Source organism: Carlito syrichta, unplaced genomic scaffold (genome assembly GCF_000164805.1).
Source record: "Carlito syrichta isolate Samal-C Ts95f unplaced genomic scaffold, Tarsius_syrichta-2.0.1 Scaffold315561, whole genome shotgun sequence".
Classification (NCBI taxonomy): Eukaryota; Metazoa; Chordata; class Mammalia; order Primates; family Tarsiidae; genus Carlito; species Carlito syrichta.
The window spans coordinates 1,750,566-1,771,890 of NW_007259657.1; the positions used below are offsets into that span (position 1 = coordinate 1,750,566).

At 38.2% G+C, this 21,325-nt stretch overlaps 1 protein-coding gene across 1 annotated transcript in view; it reads right to left on the reverse strand.

Annotated features, from left to right (window-relative positions):
- The window catches only part of CPB1 (carboxypeptidase B1), a 100,979-nt gene that overhangs the window by 18,169 nt on the left and 61,485 nt on the right, over nt 1–21,325 (reverse strand). The window contains exons 2-7 of the mRNA XM_008072976.2: nt 19,394–19,632; nt 19,210–19,285; nt 11,895–12,019; nt 2,660–2,759; nt 2,471–2,572; nt 1,519–1,620 (exon numbers count right to left, since the gene is read on the reverse strand). Coding sequence (XP_008071167.1) covers nt 1,519–1,620; nt 2,471–2,572; nt 2,660–2,759; nt 11,895–12,019; nt 19,210–19,285; nt 19,394–19,464 — 576 coding nt within the window. The 5' untranslated portion in view covers nt 19,465–19,632. The remainder of the gene's footprint in view (nt 1–1,518; nt 1,621–2,470; nt 2,573–2,659; nt 2,760–11,894; nt 12,020–19,209; nt 19,286–19,393; nt 19,633–21,325) is intronic.

The following is a 21,325-nucleotide window of genomic DNA, read 5'->3' on the forward strand; positions in this document are numbered from 1 at the left end:
TCTCTATAAAAAATTTAAAAATTAGCCTTGTGTCATGGTGAATGCTTATAGTTCCTGCTCCTGGGGGAGGCGTGGGGGGTGACGTAAGGGGAAAGGAGGGGAGGCTGAGGCAGTGAGGTTCGCCTGAGCTTAGGAGGTCGGGGTTGCAGTGAACTGTGCTTGTGCCACTGCAGTGGTTGGATCTCGCTGCCTGGGAAGCAGAGTGAGATCCCAATTAAAAAAAAAAAAAAAAGTATGATTAGTAGGAAGTTATGTATTTTGGGGAGAATATCACAAAAGTGATGTATCTTTTTAATGCAATTAATTTCAGAAGGTACCTGATATTGATATAACTTATGTTTTACTGGTGACGTTAACTTTGATCAATTGGTTAAGGTAGTTTTTGCTTTGCCAAGTTTCTCAATTCTAAATTCTCACTTTGTAATTAATATATTTTGCAGGGGAGATACTTTGAGACTCTGCTAATACTCTGTTTTTCCTAAGCTTTTACTCATTAATTTTGCATCAATCTGTGGACTGACTTGGAATCATTATTACTGTCCTATTCTAATGGTGATTTTACAAGGGGGAACCCCCCAAACGGAATTTATTTATAAATAATTGTGTTTTTATTCTGACATGCTTAAACTTCAGTCACCTTCAAAGTACTCTCTGTTTGATGCAAAACACCTATATTGAGATGCTTTTTCTACTGCTCAAAACAGTTTTTGAACTTGTCAATTTTGATGTCTTCTAGTGCTTCTGCCAAGTTGTTTGTTTCTCCTCTTCCACATTGGCAAAACTCGGGAAAAAAAACAAACAAGGGTTCACCTTCCAAAAAATAATTTTGGGATTTTTGGGGTCCCTCTTTGTATATTTTGCCATTCTTTGTACATATATTAGTTGAACTTCTTCTGCAAGAAAGAGTTAGTTCTTATCTCTTTTTTATTTATTTAATAATCTGTTTATATCAGTATAGACTCATGGATATTTAAACACTTTAGTGTTCAAAGGGATTTCACATATACCTTATCATCAGAATTATAAGGAATGAAAATAGTATCATTTAGAGTAAGGGCTACTCTGTACTATCTTCTTTTATTCTGAAGTACACAGTGGTTACTATTCCGGCCATCATGATCATGGTGGTGGTTTATCCAAAACTATTAGCATTTAAATGACCAATCCACTATAGTAGCTCCTGGCTTCTCCACCAAACATTGGATGAGAAAGTTCAGATGAGTGAAATTCAAATAAATACAATTTCCTAACTCTTTTAAAATCTTGCCTTATCTTCTCTGTTGGGGAAAGTTGAAACTAATTTCCAAAAATGGAAACTTGGAAGTATAAATTATTTTTTCTGTGTTATTCTCTCTTACTATAGCCGGGTTATAAGAAATTAATTGAGATTTAAAAAAATACTCTTTACCCCACAACTCTAAGATTAAATTAAATTAAAAATAAACTCTTTAGATATACAGTTTTAAAATGACTAAATAAATATTTTCCATTTCCCTTTCCCGAAAATTATATACTGACCTCTCTCACAAACCACTGGCAAAATGCAGGAGAAATCCACTCCCTGGCATGGAAGCCACAGTCCATGAAGATGGCAGGCTTATTTGGTCCAGCTTTGCCAACCTATTGCCAACAAAAGAAGCAGGGAAACCATGAATCATCACATGGCATTCAGGGGTTAACCTCCATGACCCGTCTGGGCTTCAGATTCAGCAGGTGAAACCTGCCAGCAGCAATAGATATAGCCCATGATTAAATGAAAACATAATTCTAGCACAGTATGATCGTATCTCTAGACACACCATGTTTGAACTGAAAGCTTACATGGCTGTTTATTATTTTTATTAAGCTTGACAAGCTCATATTTTCCAGGAGATGCTTGATTACCCTGCTTAATTGTACTCATGTGGAGGTTATTTTCGGCTGCTGTTATTAGGTGACATGACCAAGACAACTGGATGAGTAATTAGAAGTAATCATGATTGTTGCTAATCTTGTAAGAATTTTTCCTTCTCTCCCACTTATTCCTTGTCTTTTTATTTCCTTCATTAGAATTACATGATAAAAATGGTGTTAGGAGATGACAGAAACAAATTGTGGATGCGTTTTGTAACGTTGTCTGATAGACATGAAGTTTATGAACCTCTTTAGCAAATGGATTTGCAAACAACAGCTGGGCAAGAAGAATTTCATCAAGGTAGATGATCATTTACATTGCTTACAGGAATGTGGTTAAATTTATTGGACTTCTCTTATTTTATTGCATTTTTCCTTTTGAATAAATCAAAATAATGATTTGAAAACCCACACATGATAAGAGTAGCTGGGGAATCTGATTCCCTGGGGCATGTAGGCAAGAAAAGAGTTATAACAATGTTTGGAATAAGCATGTCTGTGAAACAGATGTTAATGTGTTGGAATGCATTGATTTAAAGCTCTCAGACACGGCAAGGTCATGGTTAAAAACGATTACCTTGAGGAGGTACATAGCACGTCCCTCAAATGTGGTTCCGATAACACTGCGAGAGATGAGGTCTGGATTCTCCGTGGCGACTTGTTGAGTCCAAGCCTCTATCTACCAAATGGAGTTATTTGTAGATTAATGTGACATTCTTGGTTCATCTGACAAAAAATGTCTGTCTATATCATGTGCATGTCATACCGTTTCCCAGTTGTTGTACTTCTCATAGCTGTGTCCCGATGCGCGGACTCTATTGTCAAACTGAGTCTCCAGCACGCGTCTCACGTTGTTTATCAACACCCTGCAATGAACCAACGTGGGTGTCCCTCTGAACCTCAGTGTATTTTCCTCAGTGAACACACACAAAACCCCAGAGCCACTGCTTTAGTAGATGGTACTGTGCGTTCTCCAAAGACGTGCATGTTGTCCTCAGATTTTTGCTGATGACCTGAACTGCTCCAGGGAGATTCTGTTACTCATCATAAACAGTAAGTCACTGAGGAGGATACTGGAGAGTGTAATGCAATAAATTAATACCAAATGGTATCTGCTTCCTCGCAAAAGGTAAATTCTTTCTTAAGGTCTTAACTATGTTCAGGTGGTATTTTTTTAAAAAAGGAAAAGGAGTAGACTCTTCCGCAGTCCAAAATTCACATATTTGAGTGCACTTGGACCTAACTTGGAAAATGGTTTCCCCTGGTACCTGGGGTGTTTTGGGTCAGGGCCCTTGAGCTTACACACAACAGTGTGTACTTGAGGCCTATCTGTGATCTTTCTCCTTCAGGGCTTTCTGAATTTAGCACTCAAAGTCTTGTGTTCCAGGAAAAGTCCCAGGAAAATAGAAAGAGTTGATCACCTGGGACCTAGCTCTAGGTTTTGAGAAAAATATCTTAGTGGCTGGAAATTAAGCAAGTTAAATAAATATAACCAACTTAAAGATCGCCAGGCAAAAGAAAACTAGATTTAAAGAGTGTTTCATGTTTAAATAGTGTTTCACTGTGTTTCACGTGGTTTAAGTAATGTAATAATGGTTCTGTAGCAGGGTAATAGGAAAAGTGGTAACAGAACTTTGAGGCCTTCCTATTTCTATAAATGAATTGTTCAGGTGAAGTTTCCTATTATAAGAAGCAGGTCTGAAGGTGTGGGTGTTTGTGATTTCATTTTCCGTTGCTACTTTGAGTGGAAAGTATATTTGAAAGAGACAAAATTTTATGAGCATTTATGTCCTTGATCATTGTGAATATTACAGACAGGCCACTTTGCAGAAACTTCTGTGATCCACAGTTAAGCCTTGAGATGGTGTTATCGGACACACACAGAGAACTGCAGCCACACATCAAAAGTCGGCTTCTCCTACGGCTGCCCCAAGGACATTCTGATGAATGTCAACTTCATCAGAAGTTCATTTGGTGAACTTGGGTATGAACTTGTGTTCATTTGTGGAAAATGCAGTAGGTTAATACCAAATGGTACCTGCTTCCTAGCAAAAGGTGAATACATTCTTAAGGTCTTAACTACCTTAAGGTGGTATATAAAAACAAAAGAAAAAAGGAAAAGGAGAAGATTATAAAATGTATTCTGTGGAAACAATTTTCTATTGAGCAGCTATCAATATTTTAGTGTATTAGTTTATATGGCTGTTGCAAGTTACCACAGATTTAGTGGCTTAAAATGACATGAATTTATTATTTTACAGTTTCATAGGCTAGAAGTCCGACACAGATCTCACTGGGCTAAAAATAAGGTGTCGACAGGGATGATTCCTTGTTCTTTCCAGTCCTAGAGGTCACCTGCATTCCTTGGCTGTGGCCTTCTCCTCTACCTTCAAGACCCTAAGAATGGATTGAGTCTTCATATTCAATCATTCTGATTGCCTCTTCTGCTTCCCTCTTCCATTTTTCAGAACTCTTATGATTACATTGGACCTATCAGGACAACCCAGGATCTCTCTACTTTAAAGTCAGCTGATTAGGAACTTGAATTCCATCTATAACCTTAATTCCTCTTTGTAATGCAATGTAACATAGTCAGATGTTCTGGGGATTAGGGCATGGACATTTTGGAACAGTGGTTATAATAAGTGTTATAATAATTTTCACCACTGAAATTGTATTGTTAGAAACTAGCATGGAAGTAGAAGGAATCCTGAATTAGAAATCAAAAGATCAAGGTCATGGTTTTGCCTAAATCATAAATTGGCTTTAAAAAAGTCATTTAATCCCTAGAACTTAATTTCATAAGCTTTAGAATGGAGTCATTGGATTAGTGACTGTTCCATGTTCTTTTTGATTCTAAAATGCAATGACTTGACTCAAATCCATAGGCCTGGGTCATTTACATAGATGTCTTTCAAATTTATGAAAAAAAAGTTGCCAGGTACCATCTTCAAAAGCTTCAGAAACCATGGGGGAAACTAAAGCCTAGAATATAGATAGTTCAGGAAAATAATTTTTTTTGAGTCAGGGTCTCACACTGTCATCCTGGCTAGAGGGCACTGGCATGATCATGGCTTACTTCAGCTAGCCTCGAAGTACTAAGCTCAGGCAATCCTCCTTACTCAGCCTTCTGAGTAGTTGGGACTATAGTGTCACCACACCTGGCAAATTTTTTGATTTTTTTGTAGTGATGAGGTCTCGCTATGTTGCCCAGGCTGGTCTTAAACTCCTGGGCTTAAGCAGTCCTCCCACCCTGGCCTCCCAAAGTGCTGAGATTACGGACATGAGTCATTGTGCCCAGCTGGGAGAATGATTTTCAAGGATAACTAAAAACTAACCAACAAAAACAAAACAAAACTTGGAAACTTTTAAAACAAACAAACAAACAAACAAACAAACAAACAGAAAGGCACAACTGGCAGAAATCTTTAAGAAAACAACCATATTTCAAGATCATCAATTTCAAAGAACAAATTCTACCTAATAAGGATGACCTTCTCTTACTGAATGAAAAAAAAAAATCCAGGAGCAACCGGTAAATGATACCCTCTTACTTCAACAACCAGCTCTGGGCAGAGGGACAGCAGAGCTTCTGGAATATACTGTTGTTCTCTCACCTGCATACAACCCTCAAGGTCAAATTATTTAGGAGAATCTGACTATGGGGGGGGGGCTGAATTTTGTGTGGTGCTAAGAAGAGACATTCTGTTAGAGTTATGACTATGTTAAATATTAAACATTTTCATCAATAACCAGGACAAAGAAGTATACAAAACCAGTTATTTAAAGCAAGTTGTCACCTAGGAATAAAAGCACTCTAGTAATTTGCAAAAGAGCATTAGGATGAGGTTGAAATGTGGTGCTGATCTTTGCCTGAAGGCGCAGGATTGACCTCGAATGATCCTTCCCAATCCTATGATTATTTGATTTTATTAGATTTAGGACAAACACTACTTTAGCTATATTACAAAATATTATTACTAAATAATGAGTTTCTACACTAGAAGATTAAAACAATGCCTCTTAATATAATAGGGACGGCAGTACAGCTGCAAAATAGAGAGGCATCTACATTATTTTACACTTTTATAACCTCCTTTTACAGTGCCATCCAACTTCTTCTCCTTCTTCTTTTTTAACACACAAACAACAACAACAGAAATATGAAATAACTGGTACTCCCAATAAAACAAGAAACACAGTGTCTAAGAAAGTAAGAGAGCTATGACTCAGATTTCTGAAAACAGAGTATTTGATCTATTTCTGGATTTTGTGCCCATTGCTACTGAATAACATTCCAATGTACCCACTGCTATCCAAGGATACTTTCTTATCTGCCTCTGAAATCTGAGAAAAATGATGTTGTAGCATTTGTAACAATCAGTCTCTCCCTGGATCATATAGGGCAAAGACAACCTTCCTATAATCAAAACGAGGTCTGACAATTAAGTTTGCAAACTCATCCTAGAAAAAGTGTTGCATACCTCATTGTTGAATATCACTATGATCACCTTTGAAGTACTCCCCTTGGTAAGTTATGTACCAACGCCAGTGCCTAGTCCATTCATCAAAGCAATTTTGGAACTCTTTTTCTGGAATGGTCATCAGAACTGTTGTTATATTACCATTGATGTCCTGAATGTCATCAAAGTGTTTTCCTTTCAATATTTTCTTTATCTTCAGGTAAAGAAAAAAAGTCATTGGGGGCAGATCAGGTGAGTAGGGAGGGTATTCCAATGCAGTTATTTGTCTATTGGTTCAAAACTCCCTCACAGACAATGCTGTGTGAGCTGGTGCATTGTCTTGACGTAAGAGCTCCTTTGGGACCATTTTTGCACTCACCTTTCTCATGCCAAGGTTTTCAGTTAAGATTTCCTAACTGTTTTTCTATTGATGTTTATTTTGCCTGCTGTTCTTCTCACAGTCCGCCAATGATTTTGACACACAATTTGATTGATTTTTTGCAAAGTTTTCATCAATTCTGCTCATTACTGACCATCCTGACCTCTCTTCATCAGTGATGCTGCCTCTCCCCTCAGAAAAAGTTTAATCCATTTGTACACTGCCATTTTCTTCATGGCATTATCCCCATAAACTTTGACTAACATGTCCCTGATTTCACTTCCACTCTTGCCAAGTTTAACAAGAAATTTATGTTTGTTTGTTGCTCGAATTCAAACATCAACATTCTTGCAATGACAGCTCTGATGGCCATTCTAGAAAAAGAGTTCCAAAATTGCTTTGCCGGGTGGAGTAGGTGTTGGCATCAGTACACAGCTTCCCAAGGGGAATACTTCACAGGTGACCACAGTGATAGTCAGCAATGAGGTATGTAGCACTTTTCCTAGGATGAGTCTGTGAACTTAATTGTCAGACTTCATAGGAACAATTTCAGCGAAAGGCCACTCACCAAAAGATTCTGTCAGCTTAGCATCACAGCTGCAAGTTGGAGATTTACACCATCTGATTCCTAGTCTTTCTGTAACTAAGGGTGCAGCTTTGGCATTTAAAACCACAGTTGTCTTTCTTTTTGCACACATTTTGAATTTTTATCCTATGATAATTCAGGACTGGATAAAAGCTGTCAAATAATACAAGGCTTGGAACCACAGAACATGTGTGAAAAGCTGTTTTGGTGGACCCTGTGTAGTGGATGGTGCTTGTCACACATAAACATAACTGCACATTCTTGACAGCAGGAAACCGTCTAAATACAAATTAGTTACCCTATGAGGTAATAATGGCGTGCACAGGGACTGCTTGAGGCTGCAGCAAGGATATTGCTGGTACACTTCAAGATTTCCAGGGACTTATTATTATTTAATATTTAGAAAATTATTTGCCACAAATGTGCTAAGTAGTGAACAGAGAAGCAAAAATTAACACACTCTTACTTAGCCCTCAGGGAATGTCCTACGTTCTAGATGAGACAACATTCATACACAGTTCCCAAAAAGTTTCCAACTAAAAAAAGGAAGTGAATTTTCTACTTGATATATAGAAATTGAAATGCAATGGAAACAATTTCACTGTTTTGTGATGTGGGTAGAATTAGGACATCATTCAGGTAGCTGGGGTTGGTCTATGGTCATTGATCTTCCTTGGTTTTCTTAAAGGATTATGAAGAAATTGTCATCTTTTTGAATGTTACTGAAGGCTTCTAAAGGCTAGGGCTTTAGATGTCCTTTCATGTTTAATAAGAAGAGCAAAATGCCATAGACGTGAATCTTAATCACATTTTGAATCTTACTGGGTTATATCTCTGTTTTAAAAAGACAGTCAATTCTTAAGGTCACATTTTGACACTTCCCTCGGGCAGAAGTAGATAGCTAAGCTATGTGAGGCATGATCATGGGGTTAAAAATGACAGTTTCTGTTGACTCTTAAAAAATGTATAATATCCCTCTTTGTACAATAGTAAACCATAGTAGTGTTCTCAGTAATATAATAACAGCTGCAATTTATTTACATATCGTTTTGCTTCATTTTCATAATAGTCCTTTGCGAAAGGCATTATGTCTTCATTTTATGGATAAAAAACCTGAAGCTCAGAAAGGTTAAGCAAATTGCCCATGGTTACATAGCTGGGAAGGTGCAGAGCCAGGATTGGAATCCAGTCTGGTTTTTTTCCCCCAAAGCATTTACTTGTTGCACCATGCTATCCAATTTCTCCTGGTAGGGACAGATTTAATAGGTGGCCATTCTGACATCTTCACTGGCACAAATACTATTCTTCAATATTTTTAGATGTGAAAAGCAAGAGAAAATTTCTAATGTTAAAATTATGGCAGATAACATTTTCTTGAAACATCATAATGACTCGAGCTTATGATGGGAAATTGACGGATAAACATTTGAATGTTCAGAACTGGAGCCCGAGATTTTCTCTTTGCTCCTTCCTGGTCCACCCCTTGGAGGAAGAGCTTTGTACTATAAACCTCATTTCTTCCTTCCCTCTCATCTAAGTGTCTCCAGGTCAGCATGGTCTCTCCTTCTAAGCCTTAATATATGGTCTGCTGTCTGCCTAAAGTGTGGTTTTTCCTTGTTTTTGTCTGGATGACTCCTACTCATCTTCTTTCAGTTCTCAGGACAACCCTACCTAACCCTGAAGCCTCAGGGCAACGCTACCTAACCCTTAGACTTGGTCTATTTCACTGAGTCTCCAGTTCTTTATTCTTAACATCCATTGTACACTATTGAAGTTCCTCATTTAAAGTCCGACTTCCCCCATAAAACCCCAAACTATAAGAACCTTAGAAAATGCAGAAGACAATCTTATAGAAATTAGAACTGGCAACCAATCCCTAATCAAAACCCCAAGTGCCCATGCCATAAGAGATAAGATAGCAAGTGGGACCTCATCAAACTGACAAACTTCTGCAAAGCCAAAGAAACCATTGAGAGAGCGGGGAGACAGCCCACAGACTGGGAGAAAATATTTGCTGACTGTATGTCTGACAAAGGCCTAACATCTAGTATGTATAAGGAACTCAAACATGCCGAAAAGAAAAAAACAAACAACCAACCCCATTACAAAGTGGGCAAAAGATATGAATAGACATTTCTCAAAAGAAGACATATGAGCAGCCAACAGATACACGAAAAAATGCTCAGCTTTACTAGTCATCAAACAAATGCAAATTAAAACCACATTGAGATACCAAACTAATCCAGTCAGGATGGCCATCATCAATAATTCAAAAAGCAACAGATGCTGGAGAGGATGCGGTGAAAGGAAATACTTCCACACTGTTGGTGGGAGTGTAAATTAGTACAGCTTCTGTGGAAAACAGTGTGATGAGTCCTAAAAGATCTAAAAATCAACCTCCCATGTGACCCTGCAATCCCCCTACTGGGAATATACCCGGAGGAGCTCAAATCACTCTATGAAAAAGATACCTGCACATGCATGCTTATTACAGCATTATCACAATAGCAAAAACATGGAACCAACTGTGCTGCCCATTGAAAGAGGACTGGATAAAAAAAAATGTGATACATATACATGATGGAATATTATGCAGCCATAAAGAAGAACAAAATTAAGAACTTTGTAGCAACTTGGATGGACTTAGAGGCTGTAATACTGAGCGATTTATCACAGAAGCAAAGAATCGAGTATCACATGTTCTCACTCATAAGTAGTTGAACAACTATCATAATATTATAAGAAAGGGATTGGCAGTAGTGGGACACTGCCAAGGGGGGGAGGCACACCACATCAACAAGGGTTCCTGCATAATGAACATTTGTATACTGAACCCTGACTTGTACCCCATATCTTTAAAATTAACAAGTTGGGCTCAGTGGCTCAGCCTGTAATCCCGCGCCTTTGGGAGGCTGAGGTGAGTGGATTGCTGAGCCTGCGGGTTCGAGACCCGCCTGGGCAGCAAGACCTCATCTCTACAATAAATCAAAAAATCAGCCGGGCTTGGTAGCACATGCCTGTAATTCCGGCTACTTGGAAGGCTGAGGTGGAAGGATCGCTGGAGCCCAGCAGGTCGAGGTTGCGGTGGCCAGGAGCGGCCACTGCACTCCAGTCTGGGCGACAGAGTGAGACTCCAACTCAAAAAATAAATAAATAAATAAAATTAATTAATTAATTAATTAACAAAAAAAATTTTTTTAAAAGCTACTTCTCAGATAGTTAAAAAAAAAGTCTGACTTCTAAAGGAGGAAAGGTCCCATCCATTCTTTTCAGTACTTGATACATGTAAACACTCAATATCGATTTGTTGGATCAACCAATGGACTACTGCCTCGACATAGGAGGACGTTCTTATCTTGAAAGACCTAGATGGACCAGCATGGTCTTTGGGGAGAGGAGACACGATCAGCTTAGTTAACTCTACTCTAGGTATTTGGGAAACCACTTCCCTTTCTTTGCGTCCTTCTCTCCGTACCTTTTCCTATATTAGAGATAGTGGTGGGATCTTAGGGAAAAAAGTGCAAGAGGGCCATTCAGATGCACTTTAGTCTTGTCCTTAGAATAAAGGAGTATGGCTCATGATAGATCTTACTGGTCACCTGGAAAGAAGACCTAATAGGATTTGGGGCTAAAACCATGTCTAGTTGATAATAGAGTGTAAATTGATTTGGCCCATAGTCTATATATCACTTGTAAAACAGCAGTAGGTCATATATCTGGTGAAGATTTGGGATTTAAGAGTAAAAACCGGCTGGGTGCGGTGGCTCACGCCTTAATTCCAGCACTTTAGGAGAAAGAGTTGAGAGGATTTCCTGATCCCAGGAGTTTGAGACTAGTCTGGGCAACTTGGTGAGACCTTGTCTCCACAATAAATCAAAAAATTAGTCGGGTGTGTTGGCACACACCTGTAGTTCCAGATACTTGGAAGGCTAGGGCAGAAGGATTGCCTGAACTCAGCAGGTGGAGGCTGTGGTGGCTGTGAGCCCAGTGCCACTGCATTCCAGCATGGGCGACAGAGTGAAACTCTGATTCAAAAAAAAAAAAAAAAAAGATTAAAAATCATTTTGAGGCTGGGCTTGGTGCTCAGCCTGTAATCCCAGCACTTTGGGAGGCCAAGGCGAGTGGATTGCCTGAGCCCGCGGGTTCGAGACCCGCCTAGGCAACTTGGCAAGACCTCATCTCTACAATAAATCAAAAACTAGCTGAACGTGGTAGCGTGTGCCTGTAGTTCCAGCTACCTGGAAGGCTGAGGTGGAAGGATCGCCGGAGCCCAGCAGGTGGAGGCTGCGGTGGCCGGGAGCGGCCACTGCACTCCAGTCTGGGCGACAGAGTGAGACTCCAACTCAAAAAAAAAAAAAAAAAAAATCATTTTGATTAGAGCAATACCTAAACACAATCCACCAGAACTGACATCTTAAGATTTGGAATCCATGACCGACTCTGTCATTACCTACTTGTGGAACTTCAGGAAGGCATGATCTTTGTCTTCTTTCTACCTTCCCAGGAATCTTCAAAGCTGCAGATGAAACCAAGCAAGGGAGAGAAACTTAATAGCTATAAAACATAAACTTACTCATATTGTAGTTCATTCTGCTTTAGAACATTCTCCACAGTGACAATATCTTCTGCTTTAACACGGAAGTCAACGGTACTATGAAGTTTGATTTGTGTGACGGAATCTGGTTTCCAGAAGTCAAGCTGAATAAAGGGCAAGATATATTGTATTAAACACCTATAATTCAATGGGTGAACTATCATCTCTAAGCACACTATTTCTCTACTCCATTGAGTAATTTTCAAAATCAAATTACCTTTAAAAATCTCTCAGAAATATGAGTGAACAAGGGTTGGGACCAAGCAGTTAGACATGGAGAAAAATGTTTACAAATACATACATACCCTTAATTGATATCAATTAAATAAAAAACATATACTTATTTCCCATAATGCAAGTTAATTGTAGTATTCTATAACTGCTCTTTTCTATTTATTGATTTTCCAGAGCACTTGCTTGTTGGGTTAGCACTGTTTGTGGTAATGGATAAGTGTGCCAATTGAATGATGATGGATTAACTAGAGTTACAAAATTTAGTGTAGAAAAATTAAGCTTTCTCTTTAATGGACTTATTTTATGAATTTGTCTTAGAACTCAGTTCTCTACAAGTCACAGTAATGTGTGGAACCAGGAACATCCCTGATCTGTGATGAATATATCAGGAAGGAAAATGATATCTTTCCACAATGGATATCTTTTTTTTTAAAGCAGTATTTATTGAGAGGACAGAAAAACTCCCAGAGTGGGAGGGGACGCAAGGGGATTGCCCTACAAGGGGTATCTTGACACCATGACTGGACCCAAAATACTCTTTGAGATACAGTAATGCACTGACATTTTCATTTATTCCATTTCTGACCAACTATTATTGAGGACCTATTATGTGCTAGGTTCTGTGTGTGAGACTAGGAATACGTTAGTGGGCAAATCAAACCTGGCCTTTGTCTTCATGGGAGAGACTTCAGAGAATATTAAGCAAACAGTAGCATGATGCCGTATTTGATGATTCTAATGGCTTTGTGGATATGTAGTTTTAAGTATCCTCTTTCAGTGGAAAAGTTTTAACCAGGACAAACTGCTCTTATAGGTATCTGTTTTCCTGTTCCTTCCTTGTGCTGAGTAGAGGCCTAGAAGTCTGAGGAGAACTTGACATTGAGTCTTTTTTTGTCCCTGTATCTCACCCAAACCTTGTTTGGGTGTCGCTTTCTGGCTGGCGATGTGACTGATGGTGATATTTAGGAACACTGCTTGGAAACTTGGAAGGAAATTTGCACAGACTTAGAGCTTGTGCAGCAGAAACTGACAAGGTAAGATTTTAAGATGGGTCAGTTTCAGATACCCCAGTGGGGAGCCTAATCTTTTTCTGGCAATCTGTAAACCACTGTAGAAATCTAGTGGGTGTTGAGTCATGAGTCAGGGTCATAAGGAATGTCAGGGCAGTGGGAATCAGGGGACACTGAAATTCCTTCAAGAAAGATTCTAGAAGAAAAAAGTGTAAGTTTGGTTGTCATAAAGGGGTAGAAAGGAGAGAATGTTAATGGCTGGATAAGAACTGGCTGCAGAAGGTGACCTAGTGAGTCAAGGATAAGAGTAAAGATGAGAGGTTAAATGATAGTGAGGAAGTACAAAGACATGTCAAGATAAGGGCAGAGGAAGCAAGAGGCTGGTGACAAGTTCTAGTTAGCCAACATTGTGAAGAGAAGGGCAAGGAAGATAAGTACAATATGTTTATAAAAGAAAGCATATATTTTTGAAAGTTTACTCTGAATTTGTGTTTCTAATAAACAACTGTCATTCCATGATGTGGTAGAAGAGGGAGGTGTGTGTCTTTATTAAATACACTGAGTTAGATGGCAATGCCCACAAAATCCTCCAAGCACCGGAAGCTGATTTGACAGTGCCCTGCTCTTACATAAGTGCTGAGACCTTTTAGTATACTCAGAGGACACCCCACTGCCAAGATCTCCACCTCCATACCTGAGGCCTCTTTCCCCTGGAGCTGAGAATAGCCAACTAGGAGCTCCAGGCAGGCAGGAGGTATCAAGGAAATAATTCTTTCTGGTTCAACCAATGACCCCAAAGAGTAGTTGTTTAAATACTCCAACTCCCTCACCGCTCTGGTGGGATAATTCTGAAGCATGTGGTTTGTATGCTTTTCTAGAGTTTCCCTGAGCATTAAGCTCCAGTTGTTCTCTGTGGTAACTGGCTTAATAGTGCCCCTTTTGTTGACTGCCTTCACATCTGTCTATTACTCCTCACTTCTCTACCAGTGCTCCCTGCACTTCCCAGGTAAGTGTCTCAGGGTCTGCTTTGGAAGAACCTATACTAAGATGCTTGCTTTCTACTCAAAGCAACAGAAGCCTGCATGATCTCTTTGGTGATAGTTCTAATATAACCTTGAGAACATCTAGCGACAATTCAGAGCAGCCTAATTGCTTATGAATGATTTTGTTTCTAATTTTAAACTGAAAATTGCCATTTCCAACCTCCTAAGTTCTTGCCTATTGGTCCTAGCTCTGCCAAATATTAGAAGTCTCTCTCTCTCTCTCTCTCTCTCTCTCTCTCTATATATATATATATATATATATACACACATATATATACAGATTCTACCGTGACAATGATGAATTCTTTAAAAGGGTGTGGAAAATCTTGTAAATATGTTTGACAAAAACTTGCAAGCCTAACCTGATATGGCTTAAAAATTTCAGTTTGGGCCAGGGGTGGGGTGGTGGCTCAGCCTGTAATCCCAGCACTTTGGGAGGTTGAGGCAAGAAGATTGTCTGAGCCTGGGGGTTCGAGACCAGCCTGGGCAACTTGGTGAGACCTCGTCTCTACAATAAATCACAAAAAACTAGCCGGGCATGGTGGCATGCATCTGTAGTTCCAACTACTTGACCGGCTGAGGCAGAAGAATTGCCAGAGTCCAGCAGGTCAAGGTTGTGGTGGCCATGAGCATGCCACTGCAGTCCAGCCTGGGTGATAAGAGTGAGACTCCAATTCAAAAAAAAAAAAAAAATTCAGTTTGACACAGAGAAAATTGGTCAGCAAATCTGTCAACATCCAATACTATGGAGTGCTACAAGTGTGGCTCAGACTTACCATCCTGGAGTTAGTCTCTAGTAGTTTCTAGGAGAAACGTAGCTGAAAACCAAGAATGACATTACAGCCTCATAGCTATTGACCAGTGCCCCAAGTATGAAAACAAATAATAAACTCAAAGTAATAACACAAGGAGATAAATACAAATTTCAGAAATTACCAAGACCTTGTGAATAAGATTCATGTCTGTAACACAAAAATGAAGTGAAATGTGTAATGTAGATGTAGGAAATTAAAATATATGTGAAGAAGTTATGCAACTGAAATTATACAGTTGTAATTGACAAAGAACCATATAGACATGTGTTAGACTCTGTGTGTTGGTTATCTTGAGTGATAGCATTGTGAGAATATGAACTTAATCAGGCAGCTGCCAAATAACTAAGGAATCCTCCCTAAACTATATCAGAAAATTAACACAAAGGCAAGAAAAGTAGCATATCAACCTTAAATTCTCCTCGGAAAAAAATTAGAATATAAAAGAATAACTACTGTTGTTGGGGATCTTTGGTTCTCCACAAATTGGCACAAATTTGTTTCTTCACATCGCATTTGCCTGTAAGTCGGGCATCTGATAGACTCTTCATTTATCTTGATTAAATTTTTCTTTCTTGTTGGAACAGGGAGTGGCTTCTATTGGAGGCCTAATTCCGGACAGCAGGGAAGAACTTGCTGGTATAGTAGGAATGATGAGAACATTGGAAGACAGTAACCATGTTATTCCAGTCATAGGGAAAGATGCACCTTCAACTTGAGAAACACAGAGTTCAAGAAAGTCCAGAGAAAAGAGAACACTCTATGGTAAATGGCTCCAATAAAGTAATAAGTGTAGCCCTGATTGCAAGGAGATAAAAGAAAATCCTTACTATACAATTACAGATGAAAAAGCAGAGGCTGCTAGAGTACAATGTGGTCACAGATCTCTCCAATACATTTAGCTTCTAAAAGGACATGTTCAAAAGCTGGGAGGAAGGACACAGGGCCAAGGATAAATACAAAGACTGGATGCCCTTGTAATGATCTTATCAGGAAGGCTACAGCCCAGAATATGCTGCACCTACAAGATTGCTAAGGAGAATAAAAATCTCATTTCAACCATGTTGAAAATAAAAAGAATAAAGAAGAAATCTTTGTCCTACTGCTCGGCACTAAAGCATAATGTTTCCAGCTAGAAGAAAGAAAGCCCTATTTAACTCTTGTTTGGCTTCTGTCTTTTCCAAGGAGTTATGCTATCCCTTGCTTATTCTGTGTCTACTGAGAGATGGAATTATTACCAGGATAAGTAAAGAATTTTTCACATTTTTATTTAAGCAAAAATACCTCTTTGGTAAGAGAACACAGAGGACCAAGGTAGATGAAGAGACAGGTGATTATCCTGGTAATGTCAATTGCATTCAAAATCCCAGACTAATGATAGTAATAATAACAAAAATGTATTTATGTTCTTTCTAAGTACCTTATCTATATGAATTCCTTTAACTCTCACAACAATCCTATAAGATAAGTAGTATTACCATCCTCATTTTAAAATGAGGAAGTTGAAACCCGGAGAGGTGTCCAAGGTCCAGCTAACACGAGGTAGGGCCAGGAATTGAACCCAGGCAGTCTGAATTCAGATTCTCTGTTCTTGTCCACCATAAAATGCTGAATTTTTGACAACTAAAAAAAAAAAAAAAAAATCGAAAAAACACTACAGATGTGATTGCAGAACTTTCTCAGCAATCTTGTAAGAATCAGAGCTTGAAGGGTTCACTGGGGAGTAGAGAGGGCAAGTTTTGGATTTCACAAATGAGAAAACAGGTGAAGCCCAGAAGCAGGAGCTCCTGAGGCCTGGCATGGATTCTGGCAAAGCTGCAGAGTAAACTGGAAGCAGATGGATTGTGAATGCTCGAAAAAGGAAGCTGTGATCTCTGGGAGCCAGCATGGTTTAAAGCAAGAAGAAGTCAGGCCCAATTAACTTCATCTTATTTTTGGATGAGACCACAAACCTGGTAGAATGTTGAATCTTGATCTTAGTAAAAGCATTTGATAAAGTCTCTGCATGGATATCCTTCTTTACAAACCAAAAAGTGGCAGGGAGTGTTAGCTCTAGGTAAGAACCTGCTAAGTTGGGTAGTTGAGTCAACTTATACAAGGATGTTAGGTTAATGAATCACTTCTATGTGCACATGGGCGATTCACGATGAATATGTATTGAATGAGTAAAACATGAAGGAGCCTTCTAATTCTGTGCTGACCGCTGGCCTTCTTAGTATTTTTCTTTTTCAGTGACAAAGATAAAAACTGAGAAGGCATGTTTATCAAACTTGCTGGTGATGCAAAGTTAGAGGGAAGAATTATTGCCCTGGATGACTGAATTCATTTTTAGAAAGATCTCAAGAAACTGAAAACAGGCTCTCAAGATAAATTTTAACAGTGTAAACCTAAAATCTTGCATTTAGCTGGAAAAAATCAATTAAGTAAGCACAGAAGGAAGGGTACCTTGTTTGAGGTGATTCATGTGAGAAAAAAATAACCAAATGATCTTGAATGAACACAGGTTTAATATAAGCCAAGAGTATTCTATGACTGCTCAAAATGCTAAAAAGAATCTTAGGCCCCATTAATAAATGTCTGCTTTACAAATGAAGGCAGACAATGGACCTGTTGTATGTATTAATCAGAGCACACCTGGAGGCCCATTGTCAATTCTAGTAGCTACATCTTAAAAAGAAATATAGACAGAAAGACTGAGCTGTATCCAGAGGTGACTAGAACAATGAAGAGTCTGTAAGCCAGTGCTAAGAGAAATAAGGGACGGCCTCAGAAAGATATATCTTAGAGATAACACAATATTTGTCTCAGCTAAGTATGATGGGTCAAAGTTAAGGAAGGCAACTTTCAACTCAGTATAAGAAGAAAACATTTGGAATGATTTGTAAGGCAGATAGGCTATTTTGAAAAGTAGTATACCTAGTATCCCTGGAAGTATTCAAATGGGTTTTTACCAGGGCTAGCAACCAGGGATGTTATTTCTTGGGAGGAACTTCCAGCTTTGAGTGGAAGACTGGAATAGAGATATTATATTCTCTTTCAATTCTAAACTGAGTGTGTGATTATGATACTCACCACCTTTTTCTTTCTTCCTCTACACTTTAAAAGCTAAAACATGACTATATATGTATACATGTGTGTATGTGTATGTATATGTGTGTGCATATGTATATTTAGGAGCTAGTAGATTGTTTCTGCATTTTTGAAGAAACAGCATTGGCCCAAGTAGAACTACTGTATTTGTGGTCAGCAATAGCTTCCTGCCTCATTACATACGTTATTAAAAATGTCAATTTTCTCCTCGTTTACAGTGGATTTCCTTTTAAAAGTAGTATAGAGATTTCAGTTCTTTGGAAGCAAAAGAAAAATACGGAAATCACTCATGGCTTTTTACCTTCCTTTCCCCCCTCACGTCATATCATTAAGGGAACCTGAATCAAGGTCATGAAAACCCAAGCTGTTTGATTTGGAATGAAAGAAAATCAAAGAGGACAGATGATACATGGGATGTGGAAATGAATTTGAAGTTGGACAAAAGCCCAGTTTTTCAGTAATATCCAAGTTGATCATTTTTCACTCTTGCCTTAGAAGGAAAGTGACTGCACATTAGATGTTCTATGACCTTTGTGACAGTTCCAACTCATCCACTTGTCACACTGTCAGCTCTTTTAAAAGTTACCATGGATTTATAATACTATAGGGCTTATGGCAATCTAATTTAGGCAGAAAAAGCAGATATTATGGCACTAAATGTTTTTCAAGTTTTTATTTCTTGCTATCAAAAGTGCTATAGTTAGTATTTTATGATCCTCTTTTTTTGATGGCATCACAGTGAAATCTAAGATTTTATTTTATTTTTTGAGTCATGGTCTCACTCTGTCACCCAGGCTGCAGTGCAATGGCATGATCACAGCTCACCCTAGCCTCAACCTCCTGGTCTCAGGCAATCCTTCCACCTCAGCCTCTCGAGTAGCTGGGACTACAGGCGTATACCACTATACCTGGCTAATTTAATTTTTTTTGTTTGTTTGTAGAGATGAGGTCTTACTTTGTTGCCCAGGCTGTTCTCAAACTCCTGGGCTCAAGTAATCCTCCCACCTGTGCCTCCCAAAGTGCTGGGATCACAAGCATGAGTCACCAATTCCAGCCAATCTAAGATTTTAAATTAGGTGTGAAGTCAATCTAAATTGTTATTTACCTGGGTGTTCCTGGCCAACTCATGAATTACGTTGACGTGATTTTCATCTTCAACATTGACACGGAACACCTTCTCGCTGAATGGTGAGATGGCAAAAGAACAGAACATTTAAATTGGATAATGGGTCCATATTTGAGAGCCAGCAATGAAGAAGGACTTGCTCTTTAAGGAACTGCCTGCTTACCCTTCAAAATGCTCACCACCATGATGAGCAGATGCCAGGGCCACTGTCACCAGAACCAGGAACGCCAACATGGTGTCTGACCAGGTCTAGCGGGTGGGTCTCATCTGCTTTTATAATCCAGAGTGTTCTTTTATCTTCTCCTGATGGCAAATAAGCTCTATCATATCTCGATTAATAGTTTTCTTGGAATTGTTGCCTGGGTAGCTGTGCAAATTCTGAGAGGATATCTTTCTCAACACCTGTGAAAATAGAGCAAATATTCTCAAGTTCAACCTATCTAATTTGGATGTCAGACCTTGAATAGTATGGAGGTAAATGAGATTTAAATAAAATTTATTTTTTAGTCTTTTTTTCAACTTTGAATTGAGAATTGCATACAAAAAATTCTATAGACATAAGTGTAAGGTTTGATGAGTTTTGACAAATATATATATAAATATATCCCAAACAAGATATAGAATATTTCCAGCACCCTAGCAAGTTCCCTTGAACACCTTTCCAGTCTATTTCTGTAGTGCCCTTAGGTAACTGCAATTCTAGCTTTACACATTGATTTTTGCCTGTATTAAACTTCATGTAACTGAGGTCATACCATATATGCTCTTTTGTGTCTGACTTCTTTCATTCAAGATAATGTCTTTGAGATTTATTAGTATTTTTGTTTGTATTATTGGTTCATTCCTTTTTTACTAACTAGTTATATTTCATGGTATGAGGATGCTACAATTGCTTAGCCATCTTTCTGTTGTTAGATATTTATACTGTTTCCAATTTTGTGTTATTGCTAATAAAGCTGCAACAAACATTTTTGTACAGATCTTTTTGTTAACATATGTTTTCACTTAAAGGGAGAGAGGAATATCTAGTGGAATTGTTAAATAATAGTGTAAAGGTAGGTTTAACAAGATAAGATTCTGCCTTTTCCCCTAGTTGTTGTACCATTGTAAACTTCCATCAGTATTCAGTTGCTTTGCATTCTCACCAACATTTTGGTATTTTTGGCCTTTATTTTTGATAATAATTCTAGGGAGTGTAAAGTGGTATACAATTATGATTTAATTTGCATTTCCCTAATGATTAGCAATGTTGAACATCTTTTCATATGTTTACTGACCATTTGTAAATCTTGTTTTTTGAAGCGTCTATTGAAGTCTATTGCCTTGTCTAAGAAATTGGTCTTTTTATTCTTGTTTTGTAGCAACACTTTATACATCCTGGATACAAATCCTGTATTAGAAATGTATATAGTAAATATTTTTTCCCCAGTATGTAACTTGTGTTTTCATTTCCTCAGTGTTATCTTTTGACCAACAGGCATTTCACATTTTGATAAAGTTTCAGTTTATCAATTTTTAAAATTTATAATTAAGGCCTTTAGAGTCTTTCCAAGAAATCTTTGCCCATTCTGAGACTTCAGACATATTCACCTATGTTTTCTTATAGGATCTTTGTAGTTTGGGGTCTATGTATTGTATAAGGCAGGAATTAATAATTTTTAAAAATATAGATATCCAACAGATATGATATTATTTGTTGAAAAGGCTTTTCTTTCTTCACTGAATTAATTGTATTGGTTTCTCTGTCAAAACTCATTTGGCCATCTATGTGTGGGTTAATTTCTGGACTTTGTATTTGTGCTCCATTGATCTATTTGTCTAATTTTATACAACTACCACAATATCTTTACTAAAACTATATAACATTTTACTATAATTATACTTAATAGTAAGTCTTAAGATCAGACAGTATATAAATCCTCTAATTTTGTTATTTACCAGGATTGTTTTGGCTATTCTAAGCACTTTACATACACACACACACACACACACACACACACACACACACACACACACACGTAAAAATCTTGCTGGAATATTGATTTGGATTCTTTAGATTGCATTGAATCTATTAATCAATTTAGGGAGAACTGAT